Source organism: Phasianus colchicus, chromosome 23, assembly GCF_987193195.1.
Source record: "Phasianus colchicus chromosome 23, bPhaCol1.hap1.1, whole genome shotgun sequence".
NCBI classification, from domain to species: domain Eukaryota; kingdom Metazoa; phylum Chordata; class Aves; order Galliformes; family Phasianidae; genus Phasianus; species Phasianus colchicus.
The window spans coordinates 5,387,863-5,414,939 of record NC_143458.1 but is presented as its reverse complement, the minus strand read 5'-3'; the positions used below and the strand labels follow the sequence as shown (position 1 = coordinate 5,414,939).

At 50.4% G+C, this 27,077-nt stretch overlaps 1 protein-coding gene across 5 annotated transcripts in view; it reads right to left on the bottom strand.

Moving 5' to 3' along the window:
• SNX19 (sorting nexin 19) overlaps positions 1-25,374 on the bottom strand; it is a 103,218-nt gene extending 77,844 nt beyond the window's left edge. For 2 of the 5 annotated variants that reach the window (XR_016459609.1, XR_016459610.1), the window contains exons 1-10: positions 23,399-25,374; positions 23,108-23,246; positions 22,105-22,205; positions 21,703-21,822; positions 21,281-21,411; positions 20,435-20,531; positions 20,025-20,211; positions 17,819-17,948; positions 8,885-9,069; positions 8,114-8,201 (exon numbers count right to left, since the gene is read on the bottom strand). Coding sequence is in view for 3 of the 5 variants with exons in the window: in XM_031599763.2 (XP_031455623.2) it covers positions 7,356-7,491; positions 8,114-8,201; positions 8,885-9,069; positions 17,819-17,948; positions 20,025-20,211; positions 20,435-20,531; positions 21,281-21,411; positions 21,703-21,822; positions 22,105-22,205; positions 23,108-23,246; positions 23,399-24,856 (2,772 nt within the window). In the remaining 2 variants the exon portion in view is untranslated. Of the gene's footprint in view, positions 1-6,899; positions 7,492-8,113; positions 8,202-8,473; positions 8,616-8,884; positions 9,070-14,360; positions 17,285-17,818; positions 17,949-20,024; positions 20,212-20,434; positions 20,532-21,280; positions 21,412-21,702; positions 21,823-22,104; positions 22,206-23,107; positions 23,247-23,398 lie in introns of those variants that run through there. The other 3 variants (XM_031599763.2, XM_090123595.1, XM_090123596.1) reach the window with 3 other exon arrangements.
• Between the last annotated feature and the right edge of the window lie 1,703 nt (positions 25,375-27,077).

The following is a 27,077-nucleotide window of genomic DNA, read 5'->3' as shown; positions in this document are numbered from 1 at the left end:
CCCAGGCAACGGTTCCCATTTGGGAAGAAGCCCTGCTTGGTTCCCTGTGCCAGGAACATCCCATGCCAACCAGATATGGAAAAGATGAGCCACCAGGCCCACAATTTGATGTTAAGAAATACAAGCTCAGCTCTTGTGTCATTCTCTCCATCCCATGTCATGTTCCCTTGGGCCCATCACTGCCTTGCAGTCAGTGAGCAAAGATATTAAATATCCACTGCTTCCCACGAGCTGACATCTCTAATCCCCCTACTGCCATCCCATTTCACACACCGGCAGCTGAGGCCTTTCCCCACTGCGAGGGGCTTTTTGCCCCCCATTTCTCTGGTCTTATTGCTACCTCCTACTCACAGCTGAGAATTAAAAGACATAATAAAGGACCCTTGAGCCAGAGGTGGGGGGGAAGCAGGTCCCTTGTTAGAGCCTGGGATTCATCTGCCTCTCCCTGTGGAGATGAAGAGGCCCTTTCACCCCAGCAACCAGAAGGCTGGAGCTGGATATGTGCTTACGAGCAGGGCTGTGGCTGGGATCTGCCATCCTGGGGCCGGATCCTGGTGACGTTTCCAACCCAGATTAGACAGCACGATGCAAAACGCATTAGAGCCCCGGCCGGGAGCGTTGCTGGGAGATCTCCCCTTCATAAGGCTGCACGCCTGGGAGAGAGCTGCTGTAGCTATGAAACCATGCACAGCACAGCTCCAGCCCCTTTCTGCAGATTAAGGTTAATAAGCAGCTCCTGGCCCCCATTGCCCACCCCACGGCCGGAGGTGGGAGCCCAGCGCCTCTCGCCTCTGCTTTTGTTCTCTGCTTCTGCCGAGCGATTTTCATTACAAATATCCTCTTATGGGGCGCACACGGGAGGGGGGGAAAGGGGATGGAGGAGGGGGGTGGCCCACACAAAGAGAAAAGCAGTAATTACAGGGCAGGGGCTCCCGGAGGAGGGATTGGTGTGGATTCGACATGGCAGCGGTTCACACGTAGGGCCCCTCCGGGGGCAGCTCCTGCTTCCATTTCATTAGGGCACGCTGTGCTGCTGGGGGAACTTCTGCCCTGAAACCAGTTCCCAAAAAGGGGACAGTTGCACTTCTTTTATTCTCACTCAGAAAGCAATTTTGCTGCCTGCCCCAGGAGTCCCCACAGTTGCTCCGGTACGCAATGGGAAGCGCAGATGCTGCGTGCTCTGTGTGCATTAGCAAAAACAAGGAGGTGCTGAATCAGCCCCTTCAACACCTTCCAGCCTTGTGCACAAAGGCTGAGCCCTCAAGTTGCTTACTAAGAGAAACAAACTCTCTGTTCTCCCTCCCTTTTGAAAGGGATGTGAAATAACCCACAGACACGGATGCAAGTAAAGCACTGCAGGACTAAAAGTTGGTCTTCTGTACTCTCTTATATAGATAGCACAATGCAGGAGAGCTGAGAGAAGGAGCCATCAGACCACCTTCTCCATTCTGTGTACAAGAACAGACCCCTCTCCTACCACAGAATCACTCAGGTTGGAAAAGACCTCCCAGATCCCCACCCCACTGTGCCCACATCCCTCACTGCCACATCCCCACGGTTCTGTAACACCCCCAAAGCTGGTGACCCCCCCCTCCCTGGGCAGCTGTGCAGTGCAGCACTGCCCTTTCAAAGAAATTCTCCCTGACATCCCACCTGAAACAACTGCTGACAAGTACTACAGAATCCCTGCCCCTGAAAGCTCACACACTGAACACCGTGCAGTGCCCTTGCAGGTGCCAGCAGCCATTATTCCAACACAAGGTGTGCAGTAGGACTGCACCTTAGGTGTCAGGTAACCCCATTGTAACCCCATTGCGTTGCTAAAAGCAGCCCCAAGCTCATGGTTTGCCTCCTTGTAAAGGCATGGCCACATGCACAACTCAGACCCAAGCCTCAGACCCAAGCTCTGCAACCGGTTTCATGCTGAATTCTGCATCATTTTCTCTTTCTCTCCTTATTTACTCATTAATTTCCACAGGTTTTCATTTCCCACAGCCCGAGTCCTGCTGAGACCACTCTGCAGACATGGGATTGCACACCACAGCCCTTCCATCCGCAGGGAAAGGTCAGGGATGGAGGTTTAGTGCACTGAGAAGAAAGGCAGCAGCAGACAGACAGAATGCTCATAAAGACCTGGCTGTGAGCTGCGCTGAGAAAATGTCAGGCTGGGGAGGTTGTAATAGCTTTAATCTGCAGTACAAGGGGATTAAAAGACTCGTTCTCACAGGACAAAAAAGAAAGGAGCAGAGCGGAAGGAGCCAAACAAGAGGAGAATGAAGGCTGCAAGGGGAGGAAAGGAGAAAGTTAAAGAGCTCAGCTATAAAGAGCATCGCGACTCAAAGAGCCCCATCTTCCAGCGCAATAAAAGCAAAGTGGCCTGCATGGAAAAAGGGCTTCAGCCCATGGCTTCCCTTGTGCTTTTTCACACTAAGCACACACACTTCACCCTCCTTCAATCAAGGCAACTTGTTATGTTTGGCTTTGTTGATTTTCAGAGGCAAAGGAGTAGGAGGGGGAAAACAGAAGGTTAATGAGGCTCTGCCAGATGCAGCACTCCAGAGGAGCAGTGGGTATTATATATTTTAAACAGTGGTTTGTGCTCTTTGATCCTCACCCCTGCTGTCCCTCTGCCAGGATGGTCCTCGAGTCCCCCTTGTCTCCAGGACCGTGGAGGAGCCCTGGGAACAGGAAGGAAGTAGGAGCATTGGGGGATGCTCTCCTCAAGCAAGCTTTCAGCAATGCTGCAGCATCCTTTTCAGTCACTCAGGAAGGCCAGGAGATGGAGAGAGCCTCCTTGGAAGGGGGAGGAAGAAGGGCAACTTTAAATACTTTGTGAAGGGGAAAAAAAAAAAATCCAACCTCAATGCATCATTTCAGGGAGATATAAAGGCAAAGGAGCCACTAACATGGAGAAAAGCAAGCTGCACTCCAAGAGGGAAACAAGGCACTTGAAACCAGCTTGCAGTACTGCTCAGGCACAGGGCTGCTCTGGGCTGGATACAGAGCACAGATCAAGGCAAGACTGCAGGAAACTCAGGGCACATCCCCATTAGCACACTGCCAGCACTGCCCTTGGTGGCAGGAGGTCTCTTCCCCACGTAAGGACACACTCCAGTCTGCAACAACTCCAAAGATCTGGCAGCACAGGGTGGTAGAAGAACCACGAAGGAGTTCTGGCTTCCCCCCATTGCCACCTGCATCACCCTCAGGATGCCAAGAAAAAGAGAGGTGGGTTTGTAGCAGCTTTCTGCTATTAAACAGGAGAGGAATCATTTCTGCCATCCAGCTTCCCAGCTCAGCAGGCTCAGGCATTAGAGGAGATGCTCTGGGACAACACCAGGCAATACCAAATGTCCAAGGCTGCTTCTCTCAACTATTCCACTATTTGAGCAGCTCAGGCTGCCTGCCCTCTGTGCACAAAGAAAAAAACTGAAACATAATGAGTAAGCTCCAGACAGGAATTAGAGTACAGCATATCCGGTGGAGACAGGGGCTGGAGTGGCATTAAGGTAGGAAGAATATAATTACCTGAAGTGGATGGCAGCCAGGAAAATGGTATTAATTTATTTCAAGAAAGCCAGAAGTGCCCAAACCTGAACTTTACATTTAAATCCAGAAGGTGGCAAATCACAGCATCCTGATTCCCTTCTTCCAGTGTTTGGCTGGAAGGGAAGGTCTCCAAATGGGTTCTGACTCCCACTGCCTGTGGCCACAATGCACCCCACCTTCATCTGGGAAGCCAGGTGCCATGCCAGCACAAAGCCCTGCTCTGCTTTGAAGCATGCACCTCAACACTGCACCACATAGCACAGGAGAAGCCATGTCCCATTCCATACAGCTCACCTGCAGGCAATAAAGCCACACTAGGTCACAAACAGTCACAGGAATGTTCTCTAGAGCACAGCCACTATTTGATCTGCTAATAATTATCCGCTGTTCTGCAGAGATAAATGCTTAATCCTCTGGTTGTTGACACTGGAAATGGACCAGTTGGGCCTGGGGTGGATATCAGACAGGGGAACTTGGCTGCAGCTCTGATCCCTGCATCATGTGCTGTACAAATGTTCACTGGCTTATAGGTAATGGATTTCATAGGGTGTATGGGATTTTTCTATGGCAGAGCTAATCTAAAATAATACATGACCCAAGCATTCATTGTATCAAGTTTTCCTTCCTTTCCAGTGTTTTTTTTTTTTCTCTTAGATTAACATTTCAATTTTCTCTTTTGGTCATTCCTCCCTCTTTCTTTATAGCTTACCAGCTTTCTCCTCTAGGACTGGTAGGAAGAGCTTCCCAAGCAGCAGTGCCCAAAGGACACAGAGATGGACCTGCATGACCCCTACTCAGGGAGAAAGGAGCAGAGCTGATGATAACAGAGAGAGGAAAAATTGTGCACACTGTTGTACGCAAGCAGCCTCTGCTTCAGGATGTTTTTTCATTTGTTTTTGCTGGCCTTGTTTGCTTTACCAAAGCAATATTTCCAACCCAATGGAAATAAACTTCCAGCCCACCTGAGTACAGAAGTTTGCCATTGTTGTGCTCAATTTAATTTGAAAGTGATAGTGAGACAAAGAAGTGGCATTAGAAAAAGAGCTGAGTTTCTTATTGGATCTTGTATTGCTTAACAACATGACAGAGAGGGGCTACTTGTTGTAGCCTACATTATTCCTGGGCAGCCTCATCTTGATTGTGAGAATAGACTAATATCTACGAAGAGAATGGGAGCTTGAAGCCCCATTCAAGCTCCACTCCATAAGAGCTGGAGAAAGGGCTCTGGCAATCCTGGTTTCTGCTTTCCTTGCTCTAAGAAAAAAAAAGTTCTGGAGATTAAATCTAAGGTCTCACAATCCAAACTCCTGGGGTCTGCTCCTGACTGCCGCTGATTTGCAGTGCATGCAAGTAAACTTCATCTCTCTGCCCCAACCATTCCCATGCAGAATCACAGAATGGGTCAAGTTGGAAGGCCCCTTTAGAAATCACTTGGTCCAACACCCCTGCAATGAGCAGAGAACACAGAGAAGATGCTACTACTGCACCATGTGAGCAAGCCCTCCAGACGCAGGCTTTGCATGAAGGATGCAGAGCACACACACACTTCCCCAAGCAGTTGCCTGGTATAACCACAAATCATTGTCACAGCACTCCAGCCAAGTGCCAGCTTTCATGCTACATCCCTCCAAGCCCACCAGCAAGAATCACAAGTTATTTCCATCAGAAGGAATAAATATTGAGCTGCTTGCCTAATGCCACAGGTCAGGACATATTAGAGCAAAGACAAATCTCATCCTTCCAAGGACACATCCAGTGTTTGCAAGGACTGTGCTAGCCTTCGCCCCCGGGTGGAGCTGGTAGCACACAGCCTGTAGTCCATCCAAATTATCCTTCTCAGCAGACACTTAATGATATCCCTAATCAGTGGCAGAATGCAGCCTTGGTGCTCCAAACCCACTAAGTTTAAGAGAAAGCAATAGCAAGCAAGCACACCATAAGCACCTGGGAAACCACCAAGCACAACTGGTTATGTACATCACACCAGACCTGGCTGACAGCTCCTTGTCCTACTGCCTTCTCCCACTCCTCAAGGCAGGTAATGTAATAATTGGAAGCTGTAGGGGAAAAAAGGGGAATCAGAAGCTTGGCAACGAAGGAAAAGGTGAAAAGGGTACTCCAAGTAGATAGTGTCTAAAGGTATGAGTGCTGCTTCCCAACCTGCTGCTTGGCCATTTGTGATCATCCCATACAGAACATTCTCTAGCACACTGCTCTTTATGCTCTCTAACACACGTGCTCCCTCCCATTCCAGACAAGTGGGCTGCTTTATCACCTCAGAAGTGTCATTGCTGAGAATCTGCTCTGATAAACTGTGCAAAACTGCATTGATTCATTACACTGTGCCTTGCCTTGGGATGTTCTGGGGCTTCCTAACGATATACTTCCAGGCAGCATGCTAGTCCTTCCCAGTATTTATTGCACAACACAGGCAGGCAGATACACACCAGAAGTATGAAGAAACACAGCCATCTGTCCATCATTAAACAGCTGTCTCTGGGAAGGGCAGAGGCTCTGCTGTCAGTAGTGTACATGTTCAAATTACATGATCTCAGAACTCCAAGAAACTGCATAAAAAGCACCACTTGGTACAGTAACACGGAAATTAGCTGAGATTTTGCATGCTTTCCTCTTGCAATGCCTCTTCTTTTCAGTGCTTTAATCTGTTGAGAATACCAGGAGCAGCATCTCCTTGATTTGCAAAGTCCTGCACTGGTCAGTTCAGTGGTCCATATCTTGGGAGAAATACCAGACAGGTCTGCTTGCATGCATTTTCCAGGTCCATCTGCCTTGTCATTGGTCTGACAGAGGTAAGGTGCTGCTCTCAAGGCCATCTAACAGCTGACATCCCCCGGCACACATTCAGCATTCCTTCTGGCCTCAGAGGTGTTCACTCCTCTCCCAGAGCTCAGTGTAAGGAGCACCGTGCAGGAGATGATTTATGTGCTGTGTGCCACACAAAGGTCAGCTCCTTCCCTTCTGTGCCTTCCAAGTGAATGTCTCTGGGACTGAACTATGACCCATCAGGCAAAATACACGGTCATCCTGAAGCCCAATTAAGCTACCAGCCCTCTTCAAGCAAGGGAACAGTTCTCTTTCCTAGGATTAGTCTACCCAAATTGCCTCTTGATATTCAGGCAGCAAAAGATGCCAGAACAAGACTGTATCAGTGTGGCAGCAAGGAGACAGCTTGTCTTCCAACTTCCCAATCACATGGGATGCAGGGATGAGTTTCTGGCTGACTTCATGGCTGATGTCATCTCCTCACTCCATCCACTCCCCATCTTCCTTCTGGGGAAACAGATGGCACGGGGCAGGCTGCTTAGAGAGAGCAAGGACAGCATTTGGCCTTCCCATCACCTGTCAGCTAGATACCATCACATCTCCGCATGCCAGTGCCAGGTGGAGCTTGAAGTCACAGAAGCAAAGCTTGTGTGCCATCTGCCTTTATACATTAGGACTGGTCAGGCACATAGGGCAGGACATGACATCCCAGCAGCATCTGCAGGCAGCCTGCACATCCTTCTCAGACCATCCAGCCACACAGAAGTCAGGAAGCTTCAGCCCAGGCTCTCCACCAGATCAGCAATGGAACAGATTCTACATGGCAGAAAGAGCTCATCAGCCAATGACACTGGGTCTAATCATCACCCAGATGAAACAGAGAAGCCTGGAAGCAGCCTCATTTAGTTACAGCTGGAAGAATTCTTAACAAGAAGCTGCCAGATATGTCCAGTAAGCATCAAAAATTAAATCATCCTATGCCTGCAGCTTCTCTCCTTCACTGCTGGCTACACCAGCCCTTGTTAATGTGCTGCACCACCTGCTTCCTCCAGACCACTAGAGTCAGATGGCATGAGAGTTGCAGTCTCCCGCTCATCACTGGAGCCTTTCAGAACCAAGAACTCCAGCAGAATGTCCAAGAGGCAGAAAACCAGGTGCCTGAAATGGAAAGAAGACAAAGCTTAGCCAGTGGAGCTGGAAGATCAGCTCCAGACACACAGGAGCCAAAGGAAGGCAAGGCAGAAACAATGATTGTCTTCAGGAGATGAAAGATCTCATGCCCTAGAAGAAATGTTTCAAGGGATGCTTCAGTACCCCCCACACCCAAACCAGGGAGTGTTTGAAGCTGACGAGCAGTGCAGAAAGCAAAAGAGCATCTCCTGGAGCAGTGAAATGCACATGGTACCTTGCAATTAATCACTTTAGTATTGCTTCCCAAATGCACAGCAACAGGTATGCAGAAAGACACCATGTACAAATATATGGAGCTCCCAGAGCTCTTCTAAAACCAACAAACTAAACCAGGGTTTGATTTTATTTCCTTCCATGACATCTACAAACTAAGAATGCACAACACCATAGTTAATATGATTGACTCAACGGCCTCCAGCCACACAGAGGTCCTAAAAAACTTTCACAATCATCACACCAGGTTCTTTGATAGCATATGAAGTCTATAGGAAGATTAGCCAGATAGATTCTACATCAAGCAGCTCATGTCAGAGCACAAAGCACAGCTTACAGGCCCCAATGCAAGATCAGGAGACTGTAACCAAAGTACCTGTTTATAACAGGATGGCCCAAGGACTCCAGCACCAGGCTCCAGCTCATGCGACATTTATCAGTTCCAAGGATTTCTTGAACCACATCTGTCAACATCAGAGGCAAAGCTTTAGGAACAGCACATTTTCACCATAGGAAAACAGGCTCAGCCTCCTCCTGGTGGGTGCCAAATCAAAGTTTGTGATGGTGCTTCTGAGTGTGAGGCATCTTGTGCCCAACATTACCATGAGAGAAAATATCTAGGGACAGGCTGATTACCAAGGAAAGTGTTTCTGTCTGCAACAGAATGTAGTGGTAGCACTTTTTCATTCCCAAAGGGCAGTAAGGGCTCCTTACACTCACAATTCCATCCAGCAGAAAAGTCACTTGATCACTTTTAGAGCAAGAAGCCAAATGCGTCACTTCATGACTTCAGCAGTGGTACCTCTATCAGAGACAAGCACAACATTGCACAGGCTTCGTTCAGCCACATTTTGTTGGAGTGGCTCATAACAGCTGTCCTGCAAGCACCAAGAAGGGACACATGGCAGCCTGCACCTGAGAGTCACTATGCCCTCTCTCTCAAGTTGTGCTGCTCTTTAAATGCAGATACAAGCTGCCTCGAACTGGGGAACTACTGCTTTTAAAGTCCCATAGGTTATGAATGTTTCCCAGTATGTTGGCACAAGCAGACTCCATCACATTAACTGTATATCTAGAGATGACAGCACACTGGAGAGTTCCCCAGTCTCACCCTTAATGGCAGCTGACACCTCTGGGGCACACTTACTAGGCAAGATCCCCATCAGGCTCTGCAGGGCCTGCTCTGCAGCTGCTTTCTTCTGTTCCTCTGTCCTGGCTGGTTTGGGCACTTCTGGTAGAGCTCCTCCAGGCCAGATGGACTCCTGCAGCAACTGGAGGTACTGCACCCAGCGCTGGGTGCAGGTCAGGTTGACCACCTGGACTTCCAGCCACCTGTGGAGAGAGAAAGGTCAGGAGACATCAGGCTTGGAGCAATTCCAGAGCTTTCTGCTGAAGCACCCAGCAAGCTGACTTTCCTTCCAGTAAGTTAACACAGTTTTCAAGTACAGATGTCAAACATTTTCCCAAGTCACTCCCATAAGGGCTCAGAGGTGCCTGCAGCCAGCATGGAGGGGAGACATATCACCACCATCCAAGCTAGCCAGGACAAGTTTCTGAACGAATGGCCCAAGGTTTTATGTCACTTCCCTGCACAACAGTAAAAGCCACAGCCATTGATCAGAGCTCAACACCAGCTGAAGTCCTTCTTCCCCAGAAGGAGCAGCCATAAGCCAAATCCTTGATGCCACCGAGGCCGACAGGAGAGTCCCACTGACTCAGAGCCGGGGTCTGGTCAGGGAGAAGGCTCATGATTTCACCAGGACTTCAAGAACCACAGAGGAGCCAGGCAGGGCCAGGAGACCCGTTCCTCTTGGCAGCTGGTGTTCGTGCTTGCAATTCCGTCACCACTACGCCCCGGCAGCTCACAGTACATCCAAGAGCATAGGCCCTGCCAAGGCAAACTTTATTTAACCTGCACTCTGCCAGACTGTCTGCATTCTTCTCCGGCGAGGCATGTAGGCCAAGGGCATCTTTCCCTGTGCAACAGGGACAATGCGAGCAAGCATCAGGAATAGCAACACCAAAGGTAACAGGGCTGAACAGCAGGTAGGCACCAAGGGTGTTCCAGAGCCATTGGGATGTGGGCACGGTGGGGTGGGATTGAAGTTGGGGATCTGAGGGGTCTTCACCAGCCTGAATCATTCTGTGATACTCGTGTGTGCTGTGCAAGCCCAGTAACAGCACTGGAGGAGGAACCTGTATGCTCAGCTGGGGACCACTAGTTCCTATGTTGCTACACAACAGTGCAACTTCCACCAGGCTAACAGGACAAGATGTCACAGCACTGTCTTGTATTTCAAACATGCCTTTTCCCAAACAATCGTTTGAAAGAGTTTTTATCTCCAGCAATCAGTAGCTTAACACCTTGGATCATGGTAAACCTTCCAGCCATCCCCAAGCAAATTAAAGTACTAAGCTGTGACTCCTTGAGGGAGAAAAGCTTTCATTAACATGTTTTCAAATACAATCTGGTTCTCTAATTGAGAAAGAACTTGACAGGCAACAGAAGCTCAGAGACTTGGGGACAGAGCTGCAAACAGTGCAACTCTGCATCTGGGGACACCAGATCCAATGTTGACTTGAAATTCACCTCAGCAACAGTCATTCACCATCCTTTAAAAGGTCTCAAAAAGCAAAGAAGAAACATTCTTTTCCTTAAGAATGCTCTTAAAATAGCAAAAAAACTCAAGCAAATAGTGCACAGAGTCAAACTGAACTCTGAGAAGGCAGCACACATTTCCAGACAGCTTGAGAACGGGCTGAGAAGTGACGGATGCTGGAAGGCCTGGTACAGACAGCCTCTCATTCCTAGCTCTTTTCTTTCTATAAAACCACCACAACTAGGCAACAGGACCTCCAAGTAACACCTATAAATCTTATCGCATGTGCACGCATTTTGATCGTGCAAGTGCTTGCAGGTCTTGGTTCCCACAGTTACAAAACATAGCGGGTGGATTTTTTCCCTGGTCTGGCAGCTGCCTGCCTTTCCATCTGGGAAGCGAAGGGCTGGATCCCAGGGCAGAAAGGGAGAAAGAAGGACCCAAAATGACAAAATGTGCATGAAAAAAGAAGAGATCAGACAAGAACAGCGCTGAGAAAAAAGAGAAACCAAAGCTGGATGCAAATGGAAGACTATGCACAGGGAATCAGAATGGCTTGAGCTGGAAGGGACCCTTAAAAGGCCACCTGATCCCACTCCCTGCATTGAACAGGGACACCCAGAGCTCCATCAGTGCTCAGAGCCCCATCCCCTGACCCTGTGTGTCTGCAAGGACAGGGCACCACCACCTCTGTGCAATCTGTGACAGTGCTCTGCTACCATTTCTGATAAAATGTTCTAAACTTCCCCTCCTATACTTTGAAACCATTTCCCCTTTTCCTATCACAACACACATTGTGGGTTCATTCCCTTCTGTCAGTCTATCAGCATGTGTTGACCTATTCCAAAAGCCCTGGAAGGGAGGAGTCTTCAGACTGGTGCCTCAGCATCCTTCAGTTCTGCAACTCATGGAGAGTCGTACCAAACTCTACTGAGAAAACCCACCTGAGCAAGACCTAGATTTCTAAGGACATTGACCTTTTCACCAGGCAGACTTGCTGCATCAGCATCAGATCAGGTTTAACAGCTCAAACTTCTCACCCAGGAACTCCAAACATGTGTGGGCCCAAAGCTGACCCTCAACAGCTGATCCCAAATGATTTTTTGTACTATTAAAGTATTAAGCACCAGATCTGTGTGCCACATCAAAAAAACACACATCCTTGCTTCCAGGTAGAAATAAATGTGGTAAGGAGCAGAAATAGTAACTTGAAAAGGATAGCTCTATTTCCATTCTGGTATTAATGAAGAAATAACCTTAATAAGAAAAATAAACCCATCACCAAACCATCTCCTTACGCTTTGGCAGAGACCAGAAATAGAGAGAAAGTGACCTGCAGGGCTCAGACATTCAAATGCTTCAATAATGCCCAATGTAAGACGACAGACTGCCAAGGCTACGAGGTCCTGGACATTCGTCTGGGGGTGCATAACTTGCCCATGTTGTAAGGGTCCTCTGTCTGAAATAGCTTCTGATGGAGGAATTAAATGGCTGCTAAAAAAGAGCTGTTTTAATGCCATGGCTTAAATCGGAACTCCAAGGTCAGCTGAAGGGATCCATTAAGACAAGAACTGCAAAAGTGCTCTGGGAATGATGAACAAGGCCTGGGTAGCACAGACCTTGGCCCTCCTCTGTCCCCTAAAAGAAACAGGGCTGCTAGTAGAGAGCAGTCTGGTCAGGAACAAAGCACTGTGTATGAACTTACACAGTGTAAGTTCACATACACAGTTCATACACAGTATGAACTTACATGAGCTTACCTGGCTCCTGAAAGGAGGAAGCATCACTTAAGTGCTCTATCCATAGGGTTCACCTGCAGGAGAGAGCTCAACTCCCTGAGTAGAGGAATTGTTTCTTCTGGCAAAGAAGGATGGACCATGACTGGTCCAACAAGCCAGAAGATACAGTACCATCCATACTTACAAACAGCTGCTAGAAGCTGAGAAACCTCTGCTCTCCTCCATCAAGGTAAGGCTGAGAACTGTCAAGTTCATTTGAGCAAAGGAATGGTTGGGTTGAGTAGGCAGAAAACCTTTGTTTAGCACCAGTTGTGATTACAACTGAACATACAGCAGTGTGAAACCCCCCCAGACCAGGGACTGTAAGGATACAGACCAACAGCCCAGAGACTATGTTAGGGAGGGAAAGATGGAAAAGTTTTTCCTCGTCTGTTTTAGCTATATCAATACAAATAGCTCTGTGAATATATATGATCTGTGCAGAACAGTAGCAAGTACAGGTCAGGCTCTACTAGCTCTCAGCCCAGTACAAAGCCTCTGCTTCCCTGAGGTCACTTAACACAGCACAGCTAACCAGAAGCTCAAACAGGGCCTGTGAGACCCAGGTAGGGAAACAGATTTAAGGAAAAGGCAACATCTGGAAATGCACAAGGCAGTCAAGCACCTGACTCCTATGAAATCAGAGAAGGCTGATGCTTAAATCACCAGACCACCTTTCCTTCCAAGTCCTCAACCCCAAATTCTTCCTCAAATTGTGCCCGAAACCACAAGAATATCCTTAACATGACAGCTCAGAAAGAGGGACACCTGAATGCTACAAACCATTTCTGAACAGAGCTTATAAAACCAAAAGAAACAGCTGGAAGGGGGCACAGGGAGAAGGATGGAAAAGCACACAGGAGAGCTGTGCCCCAGGCTCAGTGCTCAGCACCTGCTGCTAGAGCCCAATGCTCACCTCCCAGGGCCATGTGCCAGCAGCAGCATGTGCAGCTCAGAGCTAACACACTTGGCCCCACCACCTTCAGAGCAGACCCACACTCATCCAGCCATCAGTCAGCTCCTAGCAGAGGAAGGAAACGGGAAAGAAAAACAAAAAGAAAGTCCTCCATAAATCAAAGAACACAAAGCATCCCAAGTCCTTTTAAACTTCTGGCCAAAGACACGCATGCAGAAAGTAAACTATCCTTCTCACCTTACTGGAAATGCTCCTCTCCTGCTGCTCTATAAAAAGTTTACTATTGTATATGCTGTGAACAATGCGTTCTGTACCCCTGCCCAAGCACACATGATGAAGTGTTTGACCAGCGAGGCAGCAGCCCCATGGCCAAGTGCCTTCCCCTCGAACAGAGTGTCTTGCCAGCCTCCCAAACACAGCTGTGCCAAGGGCAGCTGCTCTGGGGGAAGGAAGGAACACACAAAGCTGCAGGGAGCTCACACAGGTAGCAGCATGCTTGGTAGTCCTGCCTGCACCAGCGCTCTGCTGATGTGGTGCACTGAGATTGGAGCTGGAAAAGCACTGGGAGATGAAGGGCACAGCATGCACAGCAGTTCCCTGAGGGCAGAAGGCATCAGCCTTGCTGTTGGGAGGCACAGAGCTTTACCTGCATGTTCAGCTTTGCTGCTGCCACGTTACTCGCTGCTCTCTCCTACACATCTGCTGCAAAAAGAAGGCTCAGGAACATGTGGCTCCAGCTCTAACATCTTTCTGCAGTAAACCAACATAGCTGCTCTGCTGGGTTCTTACTTTTGAGTTAGAGCTCCCTGCAACACCATGGGGCTCAGGAAAGGGGGAGAAAGCTCTGCAATGAAAAAAATCATCCCCAAAATCCCCTGATTTTGAACAAAGCATCCCAGCTTTTGATAACATCTTCATCAAGTATTTATTGAGCCAATTAAGCTCTCAGCAGTGCCCCAGGGAGAGGCCAGGCTGTCTCAGCCAGGTCCTGCTCAAAGCAGATTTCTTCATTAGCCCACTTCAGAAAAAAATACTTAATAACAGAATTAACCCTTCATGAGCTGGGGAAAACTACAGCCCACAAGGAGAAATTACGTCCCTTCAATCTTTTCCTGCTTATTTTCCACAGTTGGAAGTTTTCTTTCTTCTTAATTTGAAAAAAAGAAAGTTGGCAAGTCTCTAATTGCTGAAACAGAGTCAAAAGAAAACGAGATGCAGTTAAAATAATGTTGCAATTGTTATCAAAGTAGAGAGCACTTGCCTCATTCTAGCGGCTGTTTTTGGAAGAATGCTGCCTCTAAATGAAGGGAAAAGAATTGTTTGGGATAAAGATTCAAAAGCCAGATCCAAAATTTCCAGGTGCTTGGAGACAACTGAATCAAGGCTCGTTTCCAAGGGCCTTTTATTTACTTTACACACACACGAAGACACACGCAGTCCTGAAGATTGCTTTTGCTGACGCACCCCAGGCCTGCAAGTCCTGTTGCTGCTTGCAGCTACAACAGCCAAAGCCAGAGGTGAGGAGGTGGATGCCATAAGGCCACTTGCCCTGCATCCAAACTATTGCTGCCGTGCAGGCAGGGGCACAGGCTTGCAGCAAAAGAGCAGCGAGATCTCTGCAGCCCTCACTGCAGAGACAAAGGGATGCTGGCTAACTGTGCCCACAGCAGGGAGCCAGGCAGAGGAACAAATGGACTGAAGCACTCCACCTGCAGCAAAACATGGGAGATGTGGTGAGCTACCTGCCAGCAACAGAGCTGAAGGTAACTGAGTGCTGGGAACAGCTTTAGCACCAGCCTTCCTAGCTTCTCCTGGCACCAGAAAGCACAGGCTGGTTCTCCCCTGTAATGGCTTTTTCAGAGATAATGCAGAGAGAGAACAGATCTCTGCAGTGACCATCTGCCCAAGCACAGCCACATCCTGCTCTGGGTGCAGAATGGCTTTGCACCATGCTTAGCACCAGGTCTTACTGCTGCTTTGGATGCAAACGTAGCTTGTGCAGACCTGACAGCTCTGGGCACCCAGGATGAGGTGCTGGCCATGGGTAGCACATCTCCAGCATGCCCACACTGCAGGTGCAGGCAGACTGACTCACGGGCATTGAAGAGGATCAGGCAACACTACATCCTGGTGGCACTTGAGGTTGAGAGGATCCAGGGGGCTGCCATGGGGCTTTGTTTTTGCCAGTTCCGTTGGCACAGAGATCAAGGAAGATAAAGCAGAAAAAAAACAGCAAGGAACACGGTGGAGCCGTGATCTCTTTGACTCATACCACAGTGCCCCAATACCTGGCCTGACATCGACAGGCTCCAACAGAGCCCTGAAGCCAAGAGGACAGCAAAAAGGAAGCCCAGGGTAATAAAGCCCACCCAAACCATCCTGCATGATGGCTGCAGCACCACGACATGCCCTTACACAAGGAGCAAGGGGCAGAAATCTCTATGATAAGAAGCTGCAGCATCCTTTGGACCTGTGCTGTCACCCAGATTGCTGCAGGGACCCCAGGGTTGGCTGCAAGGACTGCTTGCTGCTCCACTGACAACTTGTCAATCCCAGGATGCTGATCTGAAATGTTCACCTGGTGGTACTGTAGTTTCCAACTATTGGTTGCCCTGCCTTCAGAAGGTAATATGGGCCTGGGAGAACCCCAGCAGAAGCCAAAAGGAGCTGGCAGACCCCGACCCAGTGACCAGCATGCCAATGAGGACAGATCGAGGGCAGGGTGCAGGGTCACAGCACAGCATTCTTTACATGCTCACCATTTATTTTTAATGCTGCTTTGACTCACAGGCTCCAAAAAGGATGCAGATTCTCTAAATGCTTTTTATCTCTTTCCCTGAAAAGCCCAGAATAGCCCCCATCTACTCTCAGCAAACAGGTTCCTGGTGAGAGTTCATCATCCTCAGCCCATGGGAGGGAGGTCAGACAGATGGGCAGGGAGCAGGGCTCAGTTACAGGGACCTGGAACATGCAGGGGCTGCTGGAAGCTCCCCTCCACCCACCTCTCCTTTCAGCTCCAAAAAAGGATCACTCCCTGTTACATAATGGGATGAGCACTGCTCAGATGCTGCTTGCACACACAGCTCCTTTTTACTTAACAATACCTTTTTCGGGCATACTCTGCACTGCCATCGAGCTGACAGTTAGCAGAGACAGATGGTGCCTGGCTCCAGTGACTGCAGCTCTGGAGGAGGGAGAAAAAGGAGCAGAGCAGGATAGGGAGGGCTCATTCATCAGCAACACAAAGGTAATGCTGGTGCTCCACAGCAATGCTGTAGACACTGAAGCCTTCTGGATGGAAGTTCCCAAAGGAGGAGAGGTGAGCTCCCTGGAGAAGTCTGACTGCTTCATAGGTGGTGCTGCTGTTTTGATTTTTCTGCTCTTCCTATGGGGCACATGGAGCGCACAGCAATAGCAATGTCCATAGAGGTGGCTGAAAGAACAGCATGTTTCTCATGGAGCCCAAGATGAGAGAGAAGCCTGCAGCAACAAGCCCCTTCTAACACCCTAAGTGCTACCAGGACAAGAATTCAGCACAGACACATCCAATCCCAGGGACACTTGGTATCTGCACTCTGTAGGAGGTGCTGACCATAGCACTAAGAAGTCACAGGACTTTGCACCATCACCTCCAGCCCAAGGTTTGCATGCAACACATTCAGGTTCACCCAGACCCATTGAAGCTGAGCTGCTACAACCACATCCATCCTCACACTGCTCTGCCAGCACAACAGACAGAGCTCCTCCAGTTCCCAGAGCCAGGCATGTGCTTTGTATATGACAGCTTCTCTAGTGGAAAATACCAATGCCACGTGTCAGTGCTGCAGGCTTGCTGGGTGACTGGGACACAGCTTATTAGGAGGCTATGACATGCATGCTTAAGCTCTCATAACTCCGTGCTTACATGCAAGGATTGGGTTCCAGCTCATTCCCCAAGACACCAGAACCCATTTTGGAGAAACAGGAGTAACACCCACCTCCTCCCACCCGAGGAAACCAACTCAAGTGTGACAGCCAGCAGCCTCTGACCTCAAAATGCTTCAGCAACCTCTGCTGAGGGCAGCTCAAGTTACCACCCAGGTTACAATGTGCTGCACTGCACATTCTGGCACTGGCTTTGAATGCCTGCTACAGAAGAGAGGGTGCAGGAGTGGGAAAAGCAGTGCTCTGAGGCTCCCCCTAGTCCAAGTACTTCTGGAAACGCTTATCTTTTACACTACAGACCACGTCCTCAGCTGGTGATAGTCTCTGACCTACACAAAAAAAACAGAAATGCTGTTTGTACGTCTTGGCCTGGTGCCTTACCACACAGAGGCACTGGCCTCAGAAAGGCTTGGCAAGCACATACCAGCTGGAAAGGAAGTCTTTCCCTCATACATCTGTGGGTCAGTGCCCAAGGCACAGGCACTACTGGCCCACCACAGATTGGAAAGGGATGCATCAGTGAGAGCAAAGGCCCTGGGAGCTGTTACTTGACAAGCCCCTGTTCCCCATGCCTGTTTATTCTCCTTCTGCTGAGAACACAAGCTGAGGCTCTGGGCAGCAGGAGTGCAGCAGAAGCCAGACTCTCCCTGGAGTCTGAGGAGTTGGGCATATTTACTCCTTCTCTAAGGAAGAAATTCACATGGCTTTCCACTGTATCAAAAGCCAGAAGGCTGGCTCCTGGCATTATACTTCTGCTCACAGGGAAAGCAAACCTCCAATATTTACTTCACAGAGCTCCATTTTAGAGCAACTCCAAAGCCAGTGCCACTCTGCAGCTGGGAGGTTGGTCACTGAGGCCTAACCTTTGAATGAGGGTTCCAAAGAGCAGGTGGAAGGCCTTCTGGATATTCTCCATGCCCAGCCAGCTCCAGTGATCCATCAGCAGCAAACGCAGCATGTCCAGGGCCAGGTCAGCCAAAGCAGTCTCAGAGTCTGCCAGGAGGAAGAGGAGGATCAGATAAGCCAGCTCAGAGTCTAAGCAAACAATGGTGAAAAGCAGATGAACTACACTCTTTTCCCCAACAGTCTGAGCAACGCTTTGCTCCCCAGCTTAACACCTCATGCCACATGCAGGTAGCCAGCCTGTCGATCCTGCCCTCATCATCCTCATTTCCACTTCCACTCGAGCAGCACTGCCCTGCAGCCACCAGAACACAGCAAGGGCAGTTTTGCTCAGTTCCTGCTAATTTATTCATGAAGACAGCAGTGTGACCAAAACAGGTGAGAAGACGACTGTGACTGTAGCCAGAAGTAAGGAATGCTGCTGAGGACCATCCTTCTCAGTTTTCCTGAATGCTTCCCCTAACACATGCAGTTCTTCAGGCACAGAGCTCTGCTTGGTGTCTGTGGGCTGCCATCGTGTGGCAGGTCTGAGTCTCAGCAGGACGATGGATGGAACATCTGGTTTATCCAGATGCATCAGTTCTGACAGTAACACCCCTACATCCAGATATAAACACCTGGTGGCACAGATCAGGTACAGCAAAACTTCTCTCATCCTCATTCATCCTCAGACAGATGAGAAAGCCTAGAGTAAAAACACATTCAGTGTGCTAGAGAAACAACTCTATGCTGCTTGGATGCGAAGTATCATAGAAGTGCAGAACAAAGCTATCAATGCACAACAAATCTGCCTGAGATAACCACTCCTAGGCCAGCACCCCAACCCAAGGCTGCTGCACCTGCTGAACTACTAAGCCATTTTCCAATAACTTATCTTTCAACTTCTCTCTCCCTATGGAGAACTGATGGAGATGAAGGGGAGAGTTTCCGAACCCCATCATGCCTCCTTCCCTCCTTGCTACTCACAAACTAATAACTTGAGGCCATTTATTTGGAGGAATTCAGGCATTTGAGTGCACTCAGCCTCTCGCTCTGGGCCACACACAAGTTAATCCCATAGCTGTGTCCTCTGAGTTGACTCCCCTACGCAAGAACTGGAGCAGGCTGCTTGCTTCACTGCAACTCCATAGGTCAAAAAAGAAGTGCTGTCAGCAAGCTCTGTTTGTTCCTGTTTGCATCCAAGCCTCCTTCCTTACAGAGCTGCTGGCCACGCTCCTCCACCCAGCAAGCAGATAGGGATGCTGCTTGCCTTTAGCCCCAGACATACATTCCTTTTGTCCAGCCAGACCAGTCTGCCCTGTCTCAGCCCACAAGCATTTGACATCATTTATGTACAGGCTTCCCCAGGGGTAAAGCTAACTTGGCCTGTCTCTATCTCCTGTCCTCTGTACAGAGCTGACTTCCCATTCCAGTCCTGCTCCACAGCAGCTCCAAAACAACTGCGGGCATGCGTTCAAAGCTTATAGGCAGAGCTGGTAGCACAGGATGTTTCAGAACCCCAGACCCATTCTGTCACAAGCACGTGCTTTCAGTCAGAGCTTGCCAAGCTTTCAAACCACTGGAATGAAGTTTCTGGAAAGTTCCAGCTGATACAGTTTAGCTATTCCAAGAAGAAGATTAGAGAACATTTTTGCTCACACTCAGGGTAAACTTGTAGTTGCTCTGAGAGGACAAAGACCTCTGTGATTCAGAGGAGGGATCTATAATCAGAAACGGAACATTGTTCTTTTAACTGAGGTTATGTATTTGCTATTTGCAATAAATTCATCCCAATTTAAAAGACTAAATAAATATCCTTTTACAGTGCATGGACAAATCAAGGCTAACTTGAGACTATCAAGAAACCATAATCTGGCATTTTACCCATGTAAAAGTGCTTGATTTTACAGCATTAGCAGTTTAGGTAGCACATCCTAAAGAAATGTATTTCTGCAGTAACTGCAGTAAGCACACTAACATGAAAATCTACAAATCTACAGCAACACAACTGAGCCAAGACTCAAGTTGCCTCCAACAGCAATAAGGATGAGAGCAACTTCCCAACAGCACCACAAAGGACTCAGCTTGCTGCCTCAATTAAGGAGCAACAGGCAGGGGACCAGATGCTCAGCAGGCAGCTGGGGCAGGACCTGGGGAAAAAGGCTGGAGCAACGGGGCTGAGCTCACCCGTGTCCGTGTCCAGATGTGCTCCCTGCTCCAACGTGTTCAGCCCATCTGTATCCTCCTGCACAGATTTTTCCTTGGCTTCTTCGCTTCCCTCGCCATCAGGAGCTTTGCTGGGGACTGCTTCCAGCAGCTTCTCCTGCTTCTGGATGAAGGACTCCATAGCAGCCAGTGACAGGGTGCCAGAGACCTACAAAAGCACCGGTGTATTAATACCAGTCCATACTGCCCAGACAGCCCCCACCATCCAATAGAGCACCTAGAGGTGCTCAACATCTTTTTGCAAAGGCCTGGCATGCAGGTACAAGGCTGCAGCAGCCACAGCCCTTGTGCACATGGATAATGCCAAGCCAGCACCCCAACAGGGCAGTGATCAGGATCATGAAAGCATTGTAAGAGGAATATGAACTTACAGTGCTGCCCTCCCTCACGGAGTACACAATCCTGTCGTGTGCTTCACTCACACTCAGCACTGGAGTGATTTTGCTGGATGGGAACCTCAGCCTGGACCTGGAGAAGGACACAGGACACAGTCAGGATTTTTCTCCACAAGCTGCAAGCAATGTTTCCCAGTTTCAGCCAAGAACTTGTACCAGCTGTCTGTACAAACTAAGTCTGATTAGAGCTAAAGTGGTTCCAAACAGCACCTGCCCCAGCAAGGATAACAAAAGCTAGCTGCAGAACCATGCAATGAAAGCTTTAGAATTACTTGCCTTCAACATTCTTAAATATTGGCATAGCCACAGCTTCCCAATATCCACCACAGCACCTTCCTTGACAGGTGTTTTAGATAAGAGTCTGCATGCAAATGTACACAATGCTGTTCAGCAAGGTATGAGCACATCAGCACATCCAGGAAAGTGTTCAGACAAGATCTGAGTTGAGACATACCCAGCAGGATTGTGAAATTTAATTATAAACACATATACATAAAGGAGGATATGAAAGGACATTTCAGACTTGGGACACATTGTAAAATAGTCTGTTTATCATGAAGGAATGCTCTTTCCAGCCAAGATGCTTTAGAAGTTGAACTTTTTTCCTTCTTTTTGTTCTCACACAATTTTTGTTAAAAAAAGCTTTTCCTAGCAAAACATCTTTTTTTTCCTGGAACAACAAAAACAAGAACTATATTCATGCTGTGGAAGTCTGACCATTTCTGGAAAAATCTTTAATCCAAACAAGGGTTCAAATGCCCTTCTCAGCATGCAAGGGAGAAAGAAACTCAACTGCAATTGGACAGCTGAAGGAGCCCTTACTTGTTTGACTTCTTTCCATCTGGCTGATATTTCCCATCCACTTCAGACTCACTCAGATCCTCTGTGGGGCTCTGGGGCTCTGACCTGGGGAATGCTGTCTTCAGGGTATCCACAATGGCATTTACAACAATCTGCAGCAAGAGCCAGGAATACCATCAACCACTGACAGTTTTCTTGAATAAGAAACAAAGAGTTTTAAGACTTGCAGTGTCCCTGTTTCCCATTTGAAAAAAAGAACCCACAAAACAGGCTCTCTGAGAGGGGCTCTGACCCTTCCTTTTCACCCTTTGTGGCTTCCTGGGCAAGCTCAATGCATCCACACAGAGTTTGGCTTTTCTAGCTGCTGCAGCAGCAATGCAGACTTGTGCAAAGGGAAGTTGGTACACTCAGAAATTCACACTGCCCATTTCCCACCCACCTACCTTGTCTATCCTGGAGACAACGAAGGGCTTCTTGACAAATGCAATCCTGGCGTCAGTGTTCAGAGCAAGGAACTCCTGCACCTCCTCACTGTTTGCAATCTCAGGGACTGCACACAATTGCTGTAAGGGGAGAGGGTTTTAGCTCTTCTCAGAGTGAGCATCCCAGCTTTCTCATGTGAAGTGCAAGCAGAAAACCCCTGAGGTGCTCCACTGTGTCAACAGACAACTGTCCTGAGCCACTGCTTTATGCCAGTAAAATAAAATACTTCAGAGCCAGCATAAAAGCCCAGCTCCCAGGTATCACATTAGCAGTGATCTGATCGCTGCACCAAAGGAAGGGGAATAGTGAAAACCATCTCAGCAGTCACAGGAAGCAGTGGATATAGGCACCAAGCACCTCACCTTCAAGAAAGATTCCAGCAGACTTTTTCTGGCTTCCACTTTATCGCTGTCCATATTTCCAAATGGGAGATCAGGGAACAGTTTCTTTGGTCCTTTGATATCTGGAAATAAAATGCACATTTGTAAGCTCGAGAGAACTGTAAGAGCTGCATTAAAATCTTAATGCTCTTTCACTTAAGACAGCCACCACTGTGCCTCAGCCCGAAATAATATACCCACCAGATCAGACTGACTGAGTCAGACCTTAAATCCATCTGTGCAGAAAGAAGGTAAATTCAATTTTTTATTTATAATATAGCTTATATCCAACACTTGCTCACACAAGCAAAATGCTCACAGATCACTAATGTTTTGGTGTTGCTGTTCATTGCCAAGGTGCAAAACTGCAAAAAAAAGCAGTTGGGAATGTAATGTGCTATAATGGGATGGAAAGTACAGTGATAATAGCAGGGTGACAGTCTTTGGCTGCAGCAAATGAGAAAGAGCCCAAGTGCAGCAGCTGCAGATGCAGAAATGAAGGAAGAGAGCTGCTTACCTTTAGAAAGCCTCAGAGAGGCAGGGATCTCCAGCAAGAGATGCCCTCACTTCCACTGCCAAGCCTTAAATGAGGTCTGGGAAGGGGTGGAACCTGACTCCACCCCTTCAAATCACTCAGGTACATTGCATGCACCTGAGCTCCCCTGCATTGGCCCTGCCTTCCCACAGGTGCCCCATCACTGCTTCAGGCCATGACTTAGCATTTCCACTACAGGGAACAAGGATGATTTCTACAACACTATAATTTGCAAGCTAAAAAAAATCCACTTCCCATCAGCTCTGCATAGAGGACACAGGCACCTCAAACAGCCCAGCATCCCGACTAGGCTGCATATGCTCCAAGCAGGGAAGGGCACACTGTGATCACAGAATCACAGAATTGCCAGGGTTGGAAGGGACCTCAAGGATCATGAATCTCCAACCCCACAACAGAGGGGTGTTCACAGGAAGCTGACGCAGCACTGACTTTTCAGGAACTTGCGGAGCTCCGGTTTCTCCTCCAGCCTGGTCTGCAGGTTGAGGAACTCCCGGTAGCGGCGGTTCACAGTGTGGTAGGCCATCTGCTGAAGGCTGCCTGCAACCTCACCCTCCAGGGCTGTCTCATACTGAGGAGGAAAGCAATGCTCGTTAATCCTTGCAGACCTCCAAGCAATACCGTGTTGCCCACACATCCCACCTAACACTCCCCAGCTCTCTCCCCACACAGCACGCACATTCCTCACAACGAAGGGATGGCTGACATCAGGCTACAACTCACCTTGATGGTGTACAAGGTGTAGGGGTGGAAGCCAGTCCCACTGTGCTCACGGGCAGTGATGGTGCCAGTTATGCGCAGGTTCTGAATGACCACTGGTCCGTCGGGGCTGCTGAGGGGCTCAAAACTGAAGGTGCTGATGGGAGCAGTCGGGGAGGATGAGAGCAGGGGAAGGGGCTGAACAGGGTCTGATGGGCTTTGTGGTAGGGCCTCTGGTGTTCCCAGTTCTTTCCCCAAGCTGCAGGGCCGTTGCACAGAGCACTTCTTGGGACTGTCCTCCTCTGTCTCCATCACTGGATCAATCTGGATATCAGGGCAGGAGCCCAGAACATAAGCAGAGGGGAGTAGCAGTCCAGCATCACTGCTGGTGGTATGGCCATCCTCCAGATCCCCCATCCCATCCTCTGAAGTGTCTGCTCCCTCCAGCAGAGCAGGAACATCAGGAAGAGGCTCATCAAGAAACTCCCCAGCAGGTGATGGTGCCAGCAGCTCCACATCCTGGCCTGGAGAATCCAGCTCCAAACCCTCATAAGGGAACAGCAAGCCCAGGCCTCGTGGCCTCAGGACAACCCCCTCACTGTGGGGCAGCTCGCTTGGCACATCCACACCATCCTCACCACCAGCCCCTGCTTCTCGCCCAGGTGACGGGGATAGAAGTGGTACTGCTGGGGCAGCATCCAGCTGAGCTGTGAGGGGCAGAGAGTCCGGCACTGGAACTGCAGGGCTGGGCTCCTCAGTCTGTGCCTTCCTGGGGAAGGCCCCAACCAGCAGCAGGTTGATCCAATCAGGGTCGGCCATCTTCCTGATGGCAGGCAGCAGCACGTTGCAGGCCACCAGCTCCACCACCACGAAGTGACCCGTCCGTGTCTCCAGGTGGGGCCGAGGCACCAAAGCCCGCAGCAGCAGCTCCACAGAGGCACGGGCATAGCTCACCTCAGCCGCCGGGCTGCAGAGGGCCGGGTGCAGGCCTGCGACCCGACGGTACTCCTGCCACAGCAGCCCACGGCCCCGTACGGCCTGCAGGTAGCTCTGCAGGTGATGGCCGCACAGCAGAAGCAGCCGGCGGGCCAGGGCCTGGCGGTCAACCCGCGCCATCCGCCGCCTCAGCTCAGCTGCCAGCCCCATCATGGCCTTCTCCACCTCAGCCTCAAAGGCGCACTCGCTGCTGACGGTGCGGTACCAGGAGGAGACAAAGTCCCTCACCACTTTCCTGACGGTGCTGCTGATCTCCTGCTCCAGCTGCTCCTCCGCCTCGGGGCTGGCTGCTGCCGGCCGCAGGGATCCAGCAAAGCGCTCCAAGCGCAGCCGCCAGCCTGGCCTGCTCAGCGCTCGGGGTCCCAACCACCCACCCAGCACCGCCGCGGTCCCGCACAGCAGCGCCAGCACCTGCAGGTCCAGCAGCAGCACCAGCAGCCAGCCCAGCACGGCCAGCAGCGCCAGCAGCTCTCGGCGGCACGGCATGGCGCAGCGCTGGGGGGTTTAGCAGTCAGGGCTCTGCGATGGGACCTGGATTCGGTGCTGGGGCTGCAAAGGAGCGGGCAGCACGGGCTGCAGGCTGCTCGGAACTAAGAGCAGCTAGGGCTCCGGGCTCCTAACCCGGCACTAGGGCTAGGAAAGCACGCACCCAGCTGGGCATTAGGGCCGGCCGAAGGCTCAGTTAATAGAGCTCCTATCTGCCGGGCTCCCAACCGAACATCACGGCCGCAGCCCCTCGCACAGCACCGCTCAATGACCCCGCGCGGCTCCAAGCACCGGGGCTGCACGCAGCACGGCTTTACCGACCCCCTCCGGGTCCCTCCCTGACCCCGCACCAGAACCCCAACCAGCAAACACCAGAGCACCGACACAGCAACTCCTCACCGCGGCTCCAATCTCAGCCAGCCGACATCACTCCAGGCCCCGGGCTCCGCACTGCCGGCTGCACCCCGCAACGGAACCACAGCACCGGGATCCGGGCGGCGCGGGTTCCGCCTCTTTTCCCTCCTTTTCCGGCCCCACCCCCCGCGGCTCCGCGCGCACTGCAGCGCCCTCTGGCGGCGGGCTCGCGGCACTGCGGCCGTTGGGCGCGAGCCGGAGGTTCCCGCACGTGCGCCGCGCTTCTTTTGCACGCGCCGCGAAAATGGCAGCGTTCGCCTTCGGGATTCTCGTCGTGCATGAAGAACAACAACAACGAAAAAGTCTGTGCTCTCACACTGACGTTCCCGCATGCGCTTTGTTGTGACGGGGACGCGTGTAAATGGTGCAGTTTTGCACTTGGGCTGGAGGAATCCCAGGCGTCCATACAGACTGCGAGGAGCAATCCGTGAGAGCAGCCCTGCAGAGAAGGACCTGGGGGTCCTGATGGATGAAAAGCTTAACGTGAGCCAGCAGTGTGTTCCTGCAGCTCGGAAAGCAAATGGGATCCTGGGCTCCATCAGCAGAGGGGTGGCAGCAGGGACAGGGAGGTGATTGTCCCCCTCTGCTCTGCTCTTGTGAGGCCCCATCTGCAGCACTGCGTTCAGGGCTGGAGCCCCCAGTGCAAGAAAGACAGGGAGCTGTTGGAGAGGGTCCAGAGGAGCCACAAAGATGATCAGAGGGCTGCAGCACCTCCCCTGTGAGGACAGGCTGAGAGCTGGGCTTGTTCAGCATGGAGAAGAGAAGGGTGAGCTCATTGCAGCCTTCAGTACCTAAAGGGAGCCTACAAACAGAAGGGGAATCAACTTTGAGAGGGCAGATTGAGGTTGGATGTGAGGGGGAAGTTGTTTGCTGTGAGAGCGGTGAGGTGCTGGAACAGCTGCCCAGAGGCTGTGGATGCCCCCGTCCATCCCTGGAGGTGTTCAGGGCCGGGTTGGATGGGGCCCTGGGCAGCCTGGGCTGCTGTGAAATGTGGAGGTTGGTGGCCCTGCATGCAGCAGGGGGTTGGAGATCCGTGCTCCTTGAGGTCCCTTCCAATCCAGGCCATTCTGTGATGCTGTGCAAACGCAGCAGCTCAGAGCTGCGGGCTCCTGCAGGCTGTGAAGCCGCGGTGCTGCTGCGAGGAGGTGGCTGCACAGCTCTGAGCCCCGTGTGGGACATCAGTCACAGTGCAGCTCTTCGTGTGAGTCCAGCACAGAAGAAGTGGTGCGGTGCCTTCGCCTCGGGGCTCGTTTCCTTCTCCCTTCCCCAAGTAGTGGCAGGAGCTGCTTGGATGGATGGAGAAGGCAGCTCCCATCAATCCTATCCTCAGTCATTCCCTATGGTGAAATTGTGGCTTTTGTTGCGGTGCTTTATTTTTGGAGGATGAGCACATTTAGAGCACAGTGTGAGCTGTGGCACAGTGGTGTGCTGAGGTGTGGGGCTGGGAGGTGCTGAGCCCTTGGCTGGGGTGGGCAGAAGGCAGCGTGAGGCTGCTGCAGTGATTTGGGTCTGACTTTGTGTTGGAGCACTGAGGCTGTGGATGAGCACTGTTGCTATAGGATGGTGAGATTTGGATGCCCTGCTCAAATATGGGTGATGCAAGCACTCCTGGCACATCACTCAGCAGGCACTGTTGGGACTCCCCATTCCTCCCCCCCCCCATGCTTTGCTTTTAAATTATTTAATGAGCTCCTTAAGCGCCGTGGCTGTTTAGCATGGAATTTGTCAAGGCTCCATCAGCCATATACAGCACAATGTGACAGCCATACTTCTATTACAAGCAGCGTATTAATCTTGGAATAGCGCT